Raw genomic sequence first — 17,684 nt, 5'->3', positions numbered from 1 at the left:
GTCACATAAAAAGGAAAGAAAAAATGCAGTGGTGTTCAAAGCAAAGGACTCTCCACGGTTCCCTATGTTTTTAATCATGCTACTGTATAATCCCTAGGGAATTTTTGAATCTCTCTCATTATTATTCACCTTCAAAAGGATCATTGCTCAAATGTAAAATGTAATCATTACCACATGCATTAAAATAATATAAGCAAAATGAACTGAGGTTTGAATGATTCTTTGAAATATTTAAAAAAATAAATCAGATAACGTAAGGGATATAGGATGTTATCAGACTGTACTCAAATAGGCTCACTTTTTTACCTTTGGACCAAGAAATCCAAACGGCCCAGGATCTCCAAACACTCCTGGTTCCCCCTACAAATAACCAAAAACATGCCTTTTTTGAAGCATATATATTTATTTTTATGCACATATTTACCTACAAAATTTACAGGAAATAAAACAATGCATAATATATACAGTGTTGTTTTCATGAGGATCAAACAATGAAGGTAATTGCAGAACATCAGGGATGAAACACGCATTTTTTAAAAAATGTGATTGGGTAACAAATTATCTCATTCTCATTTAATCTGAATGACCCATGCTCACCGAGATTCTGTACAGAATCTTAACACTGCTTTGGGGTTGCATCCGACAGTTTTGCTTTAGTTTTTGTACCAACAGTGAAATCATGTAACTTATAAAATAAATGTGTTCCCTTTCTCATTACGGTGTGTGAGTCTACAGGCCCTGGTACAACTTTTGAATGACACTGAATTGCATTTACTGATGAATATGTATTTATCCTCTCTATAATCGTGTTCATTTACCTTTAATCCTGGAAAACCTGGAGAGCCATAGAAGCCAGGGTCCCCCTAATAAATTCACAAGAATCAACACAAGCAGAATTAAAACAAAATACATAAACCAGTTCAGTGAATCATTTTTCACCTTAGGAGATTGCTTCGTTGGTATTTAACCTTGTCTGCAAAGGTAGCTGGATAAAGGAAATAAATATAAAAGAGATTCCATTTCTTTATAACATTTGTTATTTTAATTGATCTTTAATCTTATTCCAAAAAATGAATGTCCTTGACAGTGCTTTAAATTAAGAACACGGTTTTGTTGTTTTTGCTGTTCTTCCATTTCAATTTATTTAATTTAATGCTTGCACTGGGCTAAATATCTTTGAATCATCGCAATATAATTTGTCTAGAGATTAATAGTTGCTCTATGCATTATGAGCAATGAAAATTACTATGGAAATCAATATTGTCTCGTTAAGTACTGAATCTGAGTCAGATGAACTCAATGCCCGTGCTCGCCAAGGTCTGGCCTTCATAGTGACTCTATGAATGGGGATCCCATTAGTGACGTGTGGAGATGTTTGAGGCCTGATGCTATATAGTTGTTTTCTAGCTACTGCCCCTAGATCAGTACCTTCTTTTATCAAATAGGCTTAAATGAACAATTCCAAGCTACTATCACACTGACACTGAGCCAGTAAGAAAATGCCACGATCCCATTACTTCCTGCCAATTCTCCCATCTTCTGCTTGTCTGTTTTATCCAAATGATGTCCATGAAAGGGATGCTCTGGGGCACTTAGCTATTACACAATTCTTGCTGACCAAAATATAGCATTCCTCTTAGAGATAATCTCCACTTTTGAACTCTCAGAAATATTGATCTAGTCTTATAAAAATGTGAGAGAGAAATGCCTCCAAACTCACTGAAGTTAAGGATGCCAAAAATGATCCTTACCCGAGGTCCTGGAAACCCAGGAATACCTTTCTCTCCTTTTGTCCCAATACCGGGCTCCCCCTTAAAGAGACGACACTTTTAGAGGAGTTCAAGCAACAGTATTTCAGCAATACGAATGCAAAAACAAAACAAGAAATAAAAATTATTGCCAGCAGCTTAAGAAAACAGCTACTTTGGAAATAGTCTTCCTACAGAATTGTGATGAAATATTGAAAAGTTCTAGTAACATATCGGCATTTAAAGCAGTGATAATAACCATGTAAAAATTTTAAATTAAGATAGCACATCATACAATTTTTTAAGTTCTTTAAATAAATTACCTTGGGTCCTGGTGGTCCAGGAGGTCCAATGATTCCAGGCATTCCTTTAATACCCTAAAAATCACAATGAATATAATCTGGCTTACCGGCTTTATTCAACATACTGAGTTCCATCTCTTTAAGAAATTACCTCTTTTAGCCATTCTCCTAATATTTTAATAAGGGATTACTCGTCAACTGTCGGTAATTAGCAACTAAGATCCAAGCGCACCTTTGAACCTGACACTCTTCAGGAGGCCAGTTCTGTGTAAAAGGTGTAGCATTGTGCGGCGTGGGACAGCAGAGCGGTGGGGGGAGCCACCATGGAACCAGGGCAGCAGATGCAAGCTGGGAATGCAGCCACTGAGAGGAGAGGCTCATTTTGAGCAAGGTAGTGAAACTGAATCCAGTAACTGAAAACTGATGGGAGAATGTGCACATGGCATCAGTAACATCAGTGCTGGAGGGTGACAAAGGAATTAATATTTGCCAGGAGTCTATTACATGCTCGGTTCTATGCCTCTGTCACCTTTCAATTACCAAAGCATCAGATCCATATGTAACATCTAAAGGACAGCTGGATTTCCAGTGGTATTTTCAGCGACCATATCAAAGACATGAATGGGGGACTATATCCTGGAAGACATGTCACAGTTTAGCAGCCCAAGCTAGGTCTGCCACTCAACAGCCGGGTAAACTTGAGAACACTGGTAACCTTTCCAAGTCTCACTTTTTCAACTCTTTATAATGAAACTAATAATAGTGCCAACCTGTAAAGGTTACCCTGGGATCAAGGCAGCGTTGCATGTAGGTGCTCAGCTCTTCGCTGGCACGGGAACACGTTCAGAAAACGCTGGCTATGACTACTTTACCAAGGTCACATATGGATGGAGAATTACCTTTGCTCCTTTATAGAGACCAGAATCAGGTGGCTGCACCAGAAGGGTGGGTCCTGGAGAACCCTGCTGGCCAACCTCACCCTTTTAAAAAAATCAAGATAATAAGAATTTCATATTAACTTTAGTTTGAAATAAAAATGGAAACTAAGAAGACTTTCACCCACATATTGTGGTATAATGCTTACAAGCCTGTATGTCATGGATTTAAAATAAAAATCATGGCAAATACATAATGTAATTTTAAATGTTTATTGTTTTTCATAAATAATACATACTGTTAAAAATGAATTTAAAAAATAAAAGTAATCCATAATCCTACCATCCAGAGGTAATCTCTATTAAAACTTTGGTGCAGTTCTTTGTGGTGTGTGTGTGCTTGTATGTATGTGTGGGTCTATAAGTGTGTATACACACATGTATACATATGTCTACATATATACATGTGCATGATATGCATGTGTGCATACATGTGTATGGGACTAAATGGTGTGTTAAACATAATTTGAAACTCTAATAGAAGACTCTTATTCAAAAAGACACATACACCCTAATGTTCATTGCAGCACTATTTACAATAGCCAGGTCACAGAAGCAACCTAAAGGCCCATCAACAGATGAATGGATAAAGAAGATGTGGTACATATACACAATGGAATATTACTCAGCCATAAAAAAGGAATTATATTGGGTCATTTGTAGAGACGTGGATGGACCTAGAGACTGTCATACAGAGTGAAGTAAGTCAGAAAGAGAAAAACAAATACCATACGTTAACGTATATATGTGGAATCTAGAAAAATGGTACAGATGAACCTGTTTGCAAGGCAGAAATAGAGACACAGATGTGGAGAACAAATGTATGGACACCAAGGGAGGAAAAGGGGGGTGGGATGAATTGGGAGTTTGGAATTGACATATATAAACTAATATGTATAAAATAGATAACTAATGAGAACCTGCTATATAGCACGGGGAATTCTACTCAATGCTCTGCGGTGACCTAAATGGGAAGGAAATCCAAAAATAAGGTAATATATGTATACCTATAGCTGATTCACTTTGCTGTACAGCAGAAACTAACACAACATTGTAAAGCAACTATACCCCAATAAAAAATATATATATTATAATAAAAGTAACACTATATAATAATAAACATAATTTAAATGTAGAATATAGTTTATATTGTATTAAAATTTAAAATCATTTAATATATTTTACAACACTATTTTTTGCACATTTTCCTATCACATTGGGTGGGCCAAAAGGTTCGTTCGGTTTTTTCCATAAGATGGCTCTAGTAGCACTTAGTTGTCTTTAACTTCATTCGGAACAATTTTGTTAGACCGTATGTGACAGGTGTCACGTCAGCGTGCATTTAAAAAAAGACATCAAAATTGGTGAATCTTTGTGTAGCCATTTTAATATTGGAGATGGAAGAAAAAAAGCAACATTTTCGGCATATTATGCTTTAAAAGGTAAAAACGCAACTGAAACACACAAAAAGATTCGTGCAGTATATGGAGAAGGTGCTGTGACTGATCGACCATGTCAAAAGTGGTTTGCAAAGTTTCGTGCTGGAGACTTCTCACTGGATGATGCTCCATGGTCGGGTAGACCAACTGAGGTTGATACGGTCAAATTGAAACAATAATTGAGAACAATCAACATTATACCACGCAGGAGATGGCCAACATACTCAAAATATCCACATCAAGCATGGAAAATCATTTGCACCAGCCGTGGTTATGTGAATCGCTTTGATGTTTGGGTTCCACGTAAGCGAAAAAAACCTTCCTGACCATATTTCCACATGCTATTCTCTACTGAAACGTAATGAAATAGTTCTGTTTTTAAAACAAATTGTGACGGGCAATGAAAAGTGGATACTGTACAACAATGTGGAATGGAAGAGCTCGTGGGGCAAGCGAAATGAACCACCACCAAACACACCAAAGGACGGTCTTCATCCAAAGAAGGTGATGTTGTGTATATGGTGGGATTGGGAGGGAGTCCGCTATTATGAGCTCCTTCCGGAAAACCAAACGGTTAATTCCAACAAGTACTGCTCCCAATTAGACCAACCGAAAGTGGCACTCGACAAAAAAGCGTCCAGAATTAGTCAACAGAAAACGCATAATCTTCCATCAGGATAATGCAAGACCGCATGTTTCTTTGATGACCAGGCAAAAACTGTTACAGCTTGGCTGGGAAGTTCTGATTCACCCATCGTATTCACCAGGCATTGCACCTTTGGATTTCCATTTATTTCAGTCTTTACAAAATTCTCTTACTGGAAAAAATTTCAATTCCCTGGAAGAATGTAAAAGGCACCTGGAACAGTTCTTTGCTCAAAAAGATAAATGTTTTGAGAAGATGGAATGATTAAGTTGCCTGAAAAATGGCAGAAGGTAGTGGTACAAAAGGGTGAATACGTTGTTCAATAAAGTTCTTGGTGAAAATGAAAAATGTGTCTTTTATTTTTACTTAAAACCGAAGGCACTTTTTGGCCAACCCAATAAGTACTAGAACCTGGAATTTCCCCACATCATGACATCTTCCAGTATATTTTTGGCAAGCGTGTTAAATGGCTGTACCATAAATTTCCCAACCACACTGGAACTCCATGAGAGCGGAGATCAGGTCTGTCTCGCCAAATCCCCACACCAAGCACCAATCCTAGCCTGGCACAGGGTAGATGCTCAATATCTATTTACCCACAGTTGCTGAAAGAGCCCCTCACCAACTCTTAAGCATTCAGATTGTTTCCAGATGAGCTTCCACCTTAAAGCACTTTTCTAAAATTTATCCTTACTTAGTTTTGTGTTTCAGCAGAAAGGACTATGGGTGTGAGGGGTGGATGGTGTGTTGCTCAATGCTTTGGGTCACAGTTATTCATATTTTTATTTATGTGTGAAGTTTAGGACTCTGATGAAATTTGGCAAGTTAAGCTAAACAAATCCATAATTAAACAAATTGTTACCCCGGATATATTATCAGAAATATTCCATGTCTTTGGGCTAGGGGGAAGTGTGTTATATAAATTAAACTGAATTTACTGTTAGGTTTTGTCAGAACTGTCATTTTATAGTCAAGGGTAATGGTGTCATAATAATTCAGCAAAGACAAATTCTCAGCCATAAAGCTGGACAGTGACGAGAGAACGAACACAAGTTAAGTGGTAATCAGAACTGTCTCCTCGACCCGGGTAGCCCATACATTTTAACATGTGCTCCTCCATGCAAAAGGGAGTTCTTACCGGGTCTCCCATTTGCCCCTTTACTCCCACGCCAGGATTACCCTGGAAAGGAAAAGAAAAAGGAAACTAATTGCTTTGGAATATTAAAAAGTAATTACAAGTAATAAGACTTCTGGTTAAGCAATTTGTTGAAGTGTATTTATTAAATAGTTCGGGAATTCTAAAAAGAGGGAAGACATGATTCTGACAAATATTAGTGGTCACTTATCTCATTGTACATGGACTTCATTTGTGTATCTTACTCATGGCCGCCTACCTTCAAACCTGGACTCCCAGGAGGGCCTGGAGGTCCCTAAATCAACAGCAAAAACACACAAATCAGTTATCAGTGATGGAGATCAGACTGTGCCCTTATTGGTTGTCCCAAGCTCCTCTTTAGGAAACGCTTAATTTTGAAACACACATGATGGACTTCCTACCATGGCTGGGCTGCTTGCCCCCCACCTCCACCCCCCTCCTGCCCCCCACCCCCCTCCTGCCCCCCACCTCCAGGGACCCGTGCTTCAGGAGGGACTCACGCTCATAGTGGTGGGTGTTGGATGATTCATCAGGTGATAATCTCAAAAAGAACCCATCTCTGCCTGAATTGCCCAAGACTGCAATTCTGCTTTCTTTTGCTTGATTTAAATATCAGGTCAGGGCTTTTGGAGAGACAGAATCAGCAGTGCTGTACTTACTGCCAACCCCGGCTCTCCTGGATATCCCACTGGGCCTGCTGGTCCTCTCACTCCCCTTGAGCCCTAAACATGAGAAAATCAGTAAATTCTTTACCAGAAACCATAATCATCATTCATGGGAGAGCTGCATGTAATCCCAGTTGGATAAAGACCTCCGGAGAAATCACAGTCCCGGCCACACCTGCCCTGCTGCGTCATCTTGAACAGTAGCTCTGATAGAGCTGGGAAAAGGGCACAGAGCTGGCAGGCAGTAGCACTTGGTGGGTGTGACTAACTCCTACGTTTGGGATTAAGACCCACAGATCAATCTACTTATTCACAAATAAATCTTGTAGTAGCAAAAGTAGAGAACAAAGAAACCTTGTTACTCCTAAATTCCATATATGTTATAAATTTAATATACATCAAAATGCTTTTACAATATTAATATTACTTAGCATTAAATAAATTATTAATGTAGTTATACTCTAATATATCCTTTCAACGTGCCCTGTAAGATCAGTGTGAATAGAAATGTCCCCAATTCAAGATCAAGGTAATTAAGCCATAAACAATTTCCTGCAACATGTTAAGTTACAGCAGAATAACACACAAATTCACAAGGAAAGGTTATAGTTGGGCAGTTCTAGAAGTATGGAGAAAGGGGCTCTGTTCTCCCACTCACCCTGCCCATGTCAAACGATTTGAGAGTGTGCAATGGCATTACTCTCTCCTAGAGAATGAATTGGTATTTATTTTAACGGTGACATCAAGGTATCTCATTGATAACGCAGAACTGAGCTGCCGGAGTAGTAAGAAAAAAACAACCTGAGAAAGTAATCCTGTCAACAGCCAGAAGTTACCAAACACAATTATAGGTGAACCATTAGGAGGCCAAATTGCTTTCAGTTTTAATCTTGTGAATATTGATGAATTGGAAAGACAAATATAATCACTGAATCACAAATTCCAGGAACGTGAAGATAGGGCAAAATACTAAACATAATACACAATTACTGATTCAGCAAGCAAAATCATTTTCACTGGACGTATATTATGTAGGTAGTTTCTAAGCGGAATTATCTCCCTAAATATTAAGCGACTATAGCTACCCAAGCAATACCAAATGATCATTGCAAGATAGAAGTGAAAGGTAAGCCGGAGCTTACTGAGATTCAAGGGCGGCTCTGTGGGCCCGGGACCTGTGTAGTCACACAGGGCCTCATGCTTGATTTAATGCTCTTCTGTCACCATCTTAAAATTTGTAATACTTTTTGAACAAGAGACCTACATTTTCATTTTGCACCAGGTGGGCCCTGCAAATTAGGTAGCTGGTCCTGCTGAGATGCAAACTAGTGGAGACCATAGGCTATCTGAGGAACAAACAGAAGTGCATGGCCTGCCCAGAAGACTTACTGGTAAGCCGGGAGGTCCTGGGTCCCCTCTGTCACCCTGCAATAGTATCAGGACATTGCATTAGAAGAGCAACACCATTTCCCTAAAACACACAACATAAAAGTAAACACACACACACAGGACTTATTTGGACTGTCTGTGCAGTTTGTTCAGTTTTTCAGTGTTGAAAAGACAGCTGTGGAAGGGCTCTATGGAGGTGCTTTTCTGTCTCCATTCTTAAGCCCTGAATTCTACCTCTACCCAGCTGAAACCAGGGAAAGATTGCTGGAGTCGTGAGGACATGGAATCAAGATGAGATTTCATCTTTCAGTTTAAAATGTTCTAAAGAAAAAAACAAAGCTCTAAATTCTCGATCCAGTGGTCCCATTTCATCAGTTTAACTGTCTGTCATCTGACTGGCAGACCGTTCCTCCCTTAATTAACACCTGTTATCACCCAGGAGCAAATGTAAAGGGAATTCGTGTGGAAACCCTCTCTGCCGCTGTGCACATCTACCGCTTTGTGACTCGACTCTGCCCTGAGACTCTACTCACTTGAAAGGATCAAGGGGTGTATATTCTCTTGAATACAGACTCTTCCTTTTTTTTCCAAAATGTAAAATATACCGCAAAATATACGTATGATAAAATTTAACATTTCAACCTTTTTTAAGTGTATGGTTCTGCGGCATTAAATACATTCACCATGTTGTGCAACCATGTTGTGCTTCCATTGTCCAAGCTTTTTCATTTCCTCATGGAAACCCTGTATCCATTAAATACTAGCCCTCCATCCCCCCTTCCCCAGCCCCTGGCAAGCACCATCTACTTTCTGTCTCTATGAATTTGACTACTCTAGGGACCTCATCTAAGTGGAATCACACATTTTTCTGTCCTTTTGTGACCAGCTTATTACACTCAGCATAATGACCTCAGGGTTCAACCATGTTGTAGCATGCTTTAGAATTCCCTGACTTTTTAAGGCTGAATAATATTGTGTTGTACGTGTGTACGTACTACACTCTGTTCATCCATTCATCAGTAGGTAGACACTTGGGTTGCTTCCACCTTTTGGCTATTGTGAATAGGCTGCTATGAATATGGGTGTACAAATATCTGTTTGAGTTCCTGCCTTCATTTTTGGGAGAACATATCTAGAAGTAGAATAGCTGGGTCATAGGGTAATTCCACATTTAAGTTTTTGAGCAATCACCCTACCATTTTCCACAGCAGCTACACCATTTTACATTTCCACCAGCAATGCACAAGGGTCCCGACTCTTCCACATAATTATTAACACATTATGTTGTTTTTCTTTTTCTTTTTTTAATAATAATCATCCAAATGGGTAGGAAGTGGATATAGGCTCTTAAAACCATTGTTTCTCCAAGGTTATCGATCTGCATGCCACTTTCATTAGGGATCCTCTGTTTCTCTTTAAGATGAGGAATTCTCTATATTCATCTCCCTTTCTGTCTTGCTTGTTGTTTCTTGCACAATTACCAAAAACTACTCACCATAACTAATATTGTACTGTTCATCATACTTTACAATACATGGCAGTGTAAACTATTATAATAGATCATCAGCACTGAGAGGAAGGCAGGGTAGATATTAATTTCCTTTCACAACTAAGGAAAATGAGGGTCTTCCCTGGTGGTGCAGTGGTTGAGAGTCCGCCTGCCGATGCAGGGGACACGGGTTCGTGCCCCGGTCCGGGAAGATCCCACATGCCGCGGAGCGGCTGGACCTGTGAGCCATGGCTGCTGAGCCTGCGGTCCGGAGTCTGTGCTCCGCAACGGGAGAGGCCACAACAGTGAGAGGCCCACGTACCGCAAAAAAAAAAAAAAATAATAATAAGGAAAATGAGGCTCAGAGAGGTTGAGGGGGTTGCTTAAAGTCACAGTAGTAGGTAAGGGTCAGTTCACTCCTTCCAACACATCATACTGGTTCCTAGAATGACCCTGTTTTTGATGCTAAGTTTATGAATGTATCATTTAAGCTATAAATAGAAGCATAGTGCTTGCTGTCTAACAAGTAAGAATAGGCACAGAGGCTATAAACACATATTGTAAGCTCACTTAAGGGATCACCACTCAGGTGTGGCCACTCCAGGTGGCACAGAACTTGGAATCTGATAGAGGCAATCTAGGACTACTTTTATCTAATTATTGTAGAATATCTTTCCTTAAGAGAAATGACCATGTCTTGAAAATGTACTGTATCTCTCCTGAGTCTATCGTATCTAGTGATCTCCTTCTGCTCATCCATGGCTACTCAGATTAGAGAGATGCGGTGGTCATTCAAGAGTTTATTTCTGAATATTTGTACATCATTCTCTGTGAAAAACACAAAAGCATTTCATTTGCTAAGGACAGTGCTATCAGATTTCTACAATTTTCAAGTTCAATAGTGGTGACTTCTATCATCATGAATGGTAAATATTAATATCACAATATTTTAACTACAAAGTAATTAATGATTCTCAGCTGGAAGTGATTTTTCCCCCAGGAGACATCTGGTAATGTCTGGAGATATTGTTTGGGTGTGGGGGGTGGGGGTCAGGGGGGTGTTACTGGCATCTAATGGGTAGACACCAGGGAAACTGTTCAACATCCTACAATACACAGGTCAGCCTCCATGACAAATGATTCACTGGCCCAAAATGTCAACAGTGCCAAGGCTGAGAAACCCTGAAATAAATGTATTCATTGCAACTCTGCGAGAATCATGGGGAGGGAGGGGAATTTTGCAGCCAGAGAAGCTAAAGCCAAGTGCCTTCACACAAGAAGTATGGGTCATCCCAGAGGGTCAGGGTAATGATCAAAACCAGTATCCTCAGAGCCATTTTAAAGGAAATCTCAGTCCATGTGTTTTCTGCATGGGTTTACTTATATAGAAAAAAATTGTTTTAAACCCATCCTGATTGTAAAGCTTACCTGAATACCTTTAATGACACCTAAAATGAACACTGAATTTCCTTTTTCTCCTTTTTTCCCAAGAAGGCCCTGAAAATAAAATATTCACTTTAAGAGAGGAAAAGAGCATATTACTATTTCTGTATTTTCTTTTGCAAATGAAATATTACTCACCAATAAAATTACCATTATAATCATATTTCACTAGTGGAGATTTCTTTATTCTCATTTTTATTATCATCCTAAGGTTGTCATATATACTTATTTAATATTTGGTTAAGATCTACTGAGGAATCTCCTAAGACAGAATATCTACTAATATATTATATTATATTACATGGCCGTGAGCCACGGCCACTGAGCCTGCGCGTCCGGAGCCTGTGCTCCGCAACGGGAGAGGCCACAACAGTGAGAGGCCCGCGTACCGCAAAAAAAAAAAAAAAAAAATTCCTCTTGTCTTGAAATACCTAGAGGGGTTTATGTATCTGCAGTGAACCCTGAATGATAAACAACCTAAGCTTTGCTAAGTGGCCTCCCTTCCCCTATCATCCATTCTCTGTATGGCAGCCAGGAGCATCATGATAGAACATCAGTCGGATCATATTTCTTCCTTCCTTAAAACCATCCAGTGCGTTCCCATGGCATGGAAAAGAAAACCCAGCTTCCTTCCATAGTCTACAAGGCCCCGTGTCTTCTAAGTCCTGCCCAACTCTCTGTCCTCATCCTCCAGTCACCCGCATTTGTTCAGCAGGCTCCCAGTACACTTGCAATAACTCTGTTTCTCGAACACATCCAGCCTGCTCCCACTGGAGGGCCTTTTCACTTAAGATGCCACTAGGCTGAACTGTGGCTGTCTTACTGGGGAGCCTTGTGGGCCAGGAGCTCCTCTTTCTCCTGGAAAGCCTGGAGCACCTCTTGAGCCGTTGTAACCGTCTATGCCAGATTTGCCTCTGGATCCAGGAGGCCCTGGGTGCCCCTACAAGAAACAAAATGATAGGTGAAGCATTTTTGCAAGAATACCATAACAAAAAGGTTCTGTGATATGGGTCCCCAAATTATGGCAACTGTGACTCACACGTCGTTCAGTTTTGTGAAACTTCCTTCCCCACCCACAAGAACTATGTAGCATAGTAAAAATAAATAAATCTATTTTCATATACCCCAATTTAAATTAATTTAGTCTGGAGTATTTTCAGAGATCAGGGAGGAAATCTTCCTTGAAATCCTTAGGAAGACTCTAATGAATTATAAACCCTGCCAAATACCTTTTCCTTCTTTCCTCTGGTTTTCGTATAAGCAATGAGATGTTTGAGCCCACTCCCACCATTAGGACTCATCAGCAAATAAAAACTTTTGTAATGAGTATAAATTTATTTCCAGAACATTGTACTTGACCTGACAAGTATACGAGCTCATATCTTGGAATGCTTTTCTCCAATCTTTTTGAAAACCTTGTTCTTCAAGTAAAATGTTCTGGTCTCAGAGTTATTACACAAAATTGAAATGCAAGCACCCTTCCATTTACTAAAATAAGAAAATGAAGAAGAGTTTGCCATATATATTATATATAATATATATCATATAAATATATTTTATATATATACAAAACATGTGATTTTAAGGGCTTTGATGAGTGTCCCTCCCTTCTTTAAAATAAATGGAGAAAATTTAAGGATACTTACAGGTATCCCATCCAAACCTGGGAATCCAGGAACACCGGTTGGACCCTAAAATCCCAGAAAATAAAACGAAGATATAAAAGCTACTAAATTATTAGATTAACAGGTTAATTTACTTAAAAACATTAATAATTAATAACTTGTTTTAAAAACAAAACCTTATCAGTCATTGTCATCTATTTTTACATTAAGGAGCTCAAATGCCAACATTTGGAAATCAACCATTTGTGCTTTTCTTTTTGTACTTAGGAAGCCAACATGGCAATATTAGTTCAAAGAATACATTCAATACCCTATAACTGGAAATTCAACTTCTCAGACTCTATTTATCCTAGAGAAACAACTCTTAAATGTAAACACAGGTAATTTACAGGACTGTTTTTGCACACTAGCACTACACAAAGTCGGACTAGGATCTCAAATTCTCATCAACAGGGAATAAACTATAGTTTTATCCATATTATGGCATACCATAGAGTGAAGGAGTAAATTCAATCTACATAAATTGATATGAAATGATCTCCAAGCCATATGGTTGAGTAAAAAAGAAGGCTCTGCATGATACATATAGTATCAGTTAGGTTGTTTTAAAAAGCCATAAAGAAAACCACTTCTTACTGGGTAAACTCATGTATTTAAGTGCCTAGAAGAGGTCCAGAAAGGCATGCTCCTCTGGAAAGGGGTTAGGAATGAGGACTGAATATCGAAGAGGAGTTTAGACTTGATTTTTCTAAGGTTCAGGTAGGTACTACTTGTGATTATTAAAAAATCTGGCATAGCAATTCTGGTGAGGGTTTAATACGAATCTTTCACTTAAGAAGAGGCTTACCTTATCACCCTTGTCACCTGCTGCTCCAGGAAGGCCACTGTCACCTCTCATCCCTTTCTCTCCTGGAATTCCAATGGGTCCTGGTGGCCCCAGGGGTCCAATAGGACCCTGTGGCCCCGGTGGTCCTGGTTGACCCTAAGAAGCAAGATTAAAAAGGCAGGGGGATGGATGACTCTTAAGTAATATTTTCTAACAAAAAAATATGGTGACTTGGGTTTACAGAAGACTGGAAAATTAAAGATGGAGCAAACTCTAATAATAGAAGCACGAACGATCAATTAATTATAAAAAAAGAAAATGTTGCCTTTTTCCATCTGAATCAAAGCTGTATGATAAATTTGAATTACTGCATGTACACACACATCTATAAACTGATTATAGTTCTCTTACTATTTTCATTCTGTCATTGAAATTTATAAATCTTGAGCTGTTTAGTGCAGTAAGGAATTTTTAAAAATCAAAGTCTCATTAGCATTATGTAAGTGACACAAGGTAAGAGTGAGGAAAAAGTGCCAGATATTTTATTTACTTCAAATGGCTCATAATTTGTCTGCCCTTTTAGGGGGAAACATTTCTTTCTTAGCTGCTTTTATCTAATTTCTTATCCATAATTTGGAATCAGGCTCTCCATGTCGCATTATTTTTACGCAATCCAACTTTCTTTCCATAAATGAAAACATCACCTTTTATTTTAGGCAAAGAAGTTTCAGGAACTCAGTTCTCCCCCTAAACCCACAGTGGGAACATCTCTGGGACAAAGATGAGGAACTCCTTGCTCCCTTTAAGCCTGTTCTCCATTCCATTTAGATGCACTGTTGCAGTGAATGAATGTTCAGTTACGACAGGGAGTCTCACGGCTCTTTCTAGGAGTAGGAAGGTTGGTATGTCTCAGCATCAGTTTCTCTAACTTCCGGATGATCGTATCTAGCTGCCTCTTTGACATCTCCTTGAATACGATGGTACCTTCAGCTTAAAAAAATCCAAAATGGAACTTTTGATTTTACCCCCAAATTTGATTCTCCATCTACTGTCTCTATCTACCCAGAATCCAGCCCCAGAATCCTGGGATTCATCCTCGATATTCCTCTTTCTGCCACACCTACATTTAACCCATGATCGATTCCTAGCATTTCACTCCCGAAATGGGTCTGAAACTCACCCATCTCACTGTCTGCCTTGCTGTGACCCTGCAGGTCAGCATCAGTGAGACCGGTGTTCCAGGCTCCCAAATGGCTTTCCACCTTCCTCTAACCCTCCTCCCTGCCTCTCTTCAAGTGACATTAAAACAGAAATCAGAGGGACTTCCCTGGTGATACAGTGGTTAAGAGTCTGCCTGCCAATGCAGGGGACACGGGTTCATGCCCTGGTCTGGGAAGATCCCACATGCCGCGGAGCAACTGGGCCTGTGAGCCACAACTACTGAGCCCGCATGCCTGGAGCTGGTGCTCTACAACAGGAGAGGCCACCGCAACGAGAAGCCCACGCACAGCAACGCAACTAGAGAAAGCCCGTGCACAGCAGCTAAGACCCAATGCAGCCACAAATAAATTTATTAAAAAAACAAAAAAAACAGAAATCAGATCATGGCATGGCTCTGCTTTTTAAACTTTCCTTGTCTTCCCACTACATGTAGAATAAACCTCGTGCTCCTCCCTTCCAGGCCTTACAGGGTGTGGCCCCCGATTCCCTTGCACCCCATGCTGTGCCCGCCCCACACTCACTAAGTCCCAGCCACGCTGCTCTTTTCTGTCTTCGGGCCTCGGTGCGAGCATTCTCTCTAGATCTGCACATAACGGGGATCTCTCCTAAACTGCCACCAGTGAAGCAGGATCTCCAATTCATCCTCACCCCCATTAGTCTCCCTCAGGGTATCCTGTCCACTTCCTTCTTAGCATCTTAGCATTTCACAGTTTTTAAATTATGTATTTGCCCATTAGTTTGTTGTCTGCTCTCCGACTAGACACTAGCACCATAAGGGCAGGGATATCTGCTCACCAGTTAAGTCTTCCATCTACCATCTACCGTGGCCTTTGGCTCAGGAATGAATGAATGAATGAGGGACAGACGTGGCAGTGACTATGCTCACAGGCTTAGTGGTCCAGCCTGACCACCCATCCGCTCCAGACACACGCTACGAGGGCCCTGTATGATCAGGAAAGTGATTTTTGAATGCTGCAAAAAGCTATTCTATCAAATGTAATCTTTATGACATACAGATTGATTTTACACATTCAAACTTGTTTACTTTTTATGAAATAATCAACTCATGGGAACAATGAGGCTCTTCAAATGAATTTAAGAATCTAAAATCAGGGTTTCTAAATGATACTTCTAGCCTCAGCATTCAATCTCTATCTAAAATCAGGGTTTCTAAATGATACTTCTAGCCTCAGCATTCAATCTCTATCTATCTAAAATCAGGGTTTCTAAATGATACTTCTGGCCTCAGCATTCAATCTCTATCTAAAATCAGGGTTTCTAAATGATACTTCTAGGCTCAGCATTCAATCTCTGTCTATCTAAAATCAGGGTTTCTAAATGATGCTTCTAGCCTCAGCATTCAATCTCTGTCTATAATTTGATGTGCGCAGAAAGTATCTCAGATTCATATGTTTTTTTAAATAACTCGCTTTTGCATTCTTAAGATAATACTCTTAGATTAAATAAAGAGAAGCTTTATACTGAGACGTTTATAACAAGGCTTTCGCCGATGCAGGGTGATCTGGTCACATGACACCATGCCCTGTGGTGGCTAATGTGTCCAACTGTGTTGTCTAACACATGTCAAAATCCATGCTTTATTTCACTACAGTTTGAAAACACTCTGTATTCATCTGAAGACAGGCTGTCACTTGCAATTATTTTATGCTTTTTAAAATTTTTCCAAAGATTTAAGAAAAAATCATTTAATATCCCCTTTCCCGACCCAAACAACACGGATAACCGTATTCAGAGAGCAAGTAAGTCTTGATATGTGGAGAGAAAAGCTGAGTGGATTTCAAGAGATATCTGCTTAGAACTTTTAAACCTCTGGGCAATTTCAACCTTAGTGCTCAACTCTAACCGTGCACGGGACCCTGTATAAGAATGTAGGGCTATCCTTTGGGTGTATGGGGCCCAGGGAAAAATATGTTTTGGAGAGTCCCACCTACATAAAAATTTGAGTCACCTGAAATCAGTGTATCAGTGTCATTCTGGTGACCCAATCTCAGGGATTCCATGAACGAAGAACAAAATCCCACAAGCGGGCAAGGGAGGCTGTCCTATCAGGCGGCCACCCTCTGGATACCAGGGCCCGGCCATGGGGCCCCAGCCCAGCCCAAGAGCATGAACCCCAGAGCTCCTCATGCGGTCAACTCCCACTGGATAAAGGGTCAGAGAGCATCCTGTTGAAACTACTTTTAAGCCCAAGATGACGCCGCTGCTGCCTGGGTGCCACTTCAGCAAACTTATGTAACTTCTGTGCCCCTGTGAATGCTCCTCATAAACAGAAATGGAATCCATCCAGGCAGCTAATTGCCAGACGCCAAGCCAACTTCGGGCTCTACGCGTACTTCCTTGTTCCTTATTCATTTCTATTTTTCTCTTCCTTGTTCCTTATTCTTTATCCTATAAAGGCTTCTTGATTTCTCCCCATTTTGCAGGTCTCCGGATCCTCGGGAACGGAGGCTGCCCACTTCATGAGGTGTTAAATAAAATTTGTTTGTACCACCTAAACTGTCTTGAGTTTTAACAACCTTAAAGGGAAGAAACAGATGCTGGGACCCATCGGTCCTGGTCCCCAGTGAGGCCCTGCCTGAGGCGGGGCCTGGGGTCAGGAGCCCTGCTTGTCCTGGTCTAAGGACAATAATCCAAGAATATTCACCACGTCATCTTTGGTAATAACAAGAAAAACTGGAAATCCCATAAAAATCCCAAATGAAACTGATTGAATAAATTATGGTATCTTCATACAATGAAATACTGCACAGGCTGTCTTAGTCTGGGTGCCCCAGAAGCA

The 17,684-nt window shown here is 40.1% G+C and overlaps 1 protein-coding gene across 1 annotated transcript in view; it reads right to left on the bottom strand.

Annotated features, from left to right (window-relative positions):
• The window catches only part of COL4A4 (collagen type IV alpha 4 chain), a 134,611-nt gene that overhangs the window by 72,929 nt on the left and 43,998 nt on the right, over positions 1–17,684 (bottom strand). Inside the window, exons 5-17 of the mRNA XM_060151956.1 lie at positions 13,685–13,819; positions 12,859–12,903; positions 12,036–12,152; positions 11,198–11,266; positions 8,281–8,316; positions 6,886–6,948; positions 6,465–6,500; positions 6,209–6,250; positions 2,950–3,030; positions 2,072–2,125; positions 1,752–1,811; positions 819–863; positions 307–360 (exon numbers count right to left, since the gene is read on the bottom strand). Coding sequence (XP_060007939.1) covers positions 307–360; positions 819–863; positions 1,752–1,811; positions 2,072–2,125; positions 2,950–3,030; positions 6,209–6,250; positions 6,465–6,500; positions 6,886–6,948; positions 8,281–8,316; positions 11,198–11,266; positions 12,036–12,152; positions 12,859–12,903; positions 13,685–13,819 — 837 coding nt within the window. The remainder of the gene's footprint in view (positions 1–306; positions 361–818; positions 864–1,751; positions 1,812–2,071; positions 2,126–2,949; positions 3,031–6,208; positions 6,251–6,464; positions 6,501–6,885; positions 6,949–8,280; positions 8,317–11,197; positions 11,267–12,035; positions 12,153–12,858; positions 12,904–13,684; positions 13,820–17,684) is intronic.

The sequence above is a fragment of the Lagenorhynchus albirostris genome, chromosome 6 (assembly GCF_949774975.1).
Source record: "Lagenorhynchus albirostris chromosome 6, mLagAlb1.1, whole genome shotgun sequence".
In the NCBI taxonomy this organism is placed as follows: domain Eukaryota; kingdom Metazoa; phylum Chordata; class Mammalia; order Artiodactyla; family Delphinidae; genus Lagenorhynchus; species Lagenorhynchus albirostris.
Note: the sequence above shows the minus strand (reverse complement) of the source record. Positions and strands in the feature narration are given on the sequence as shown.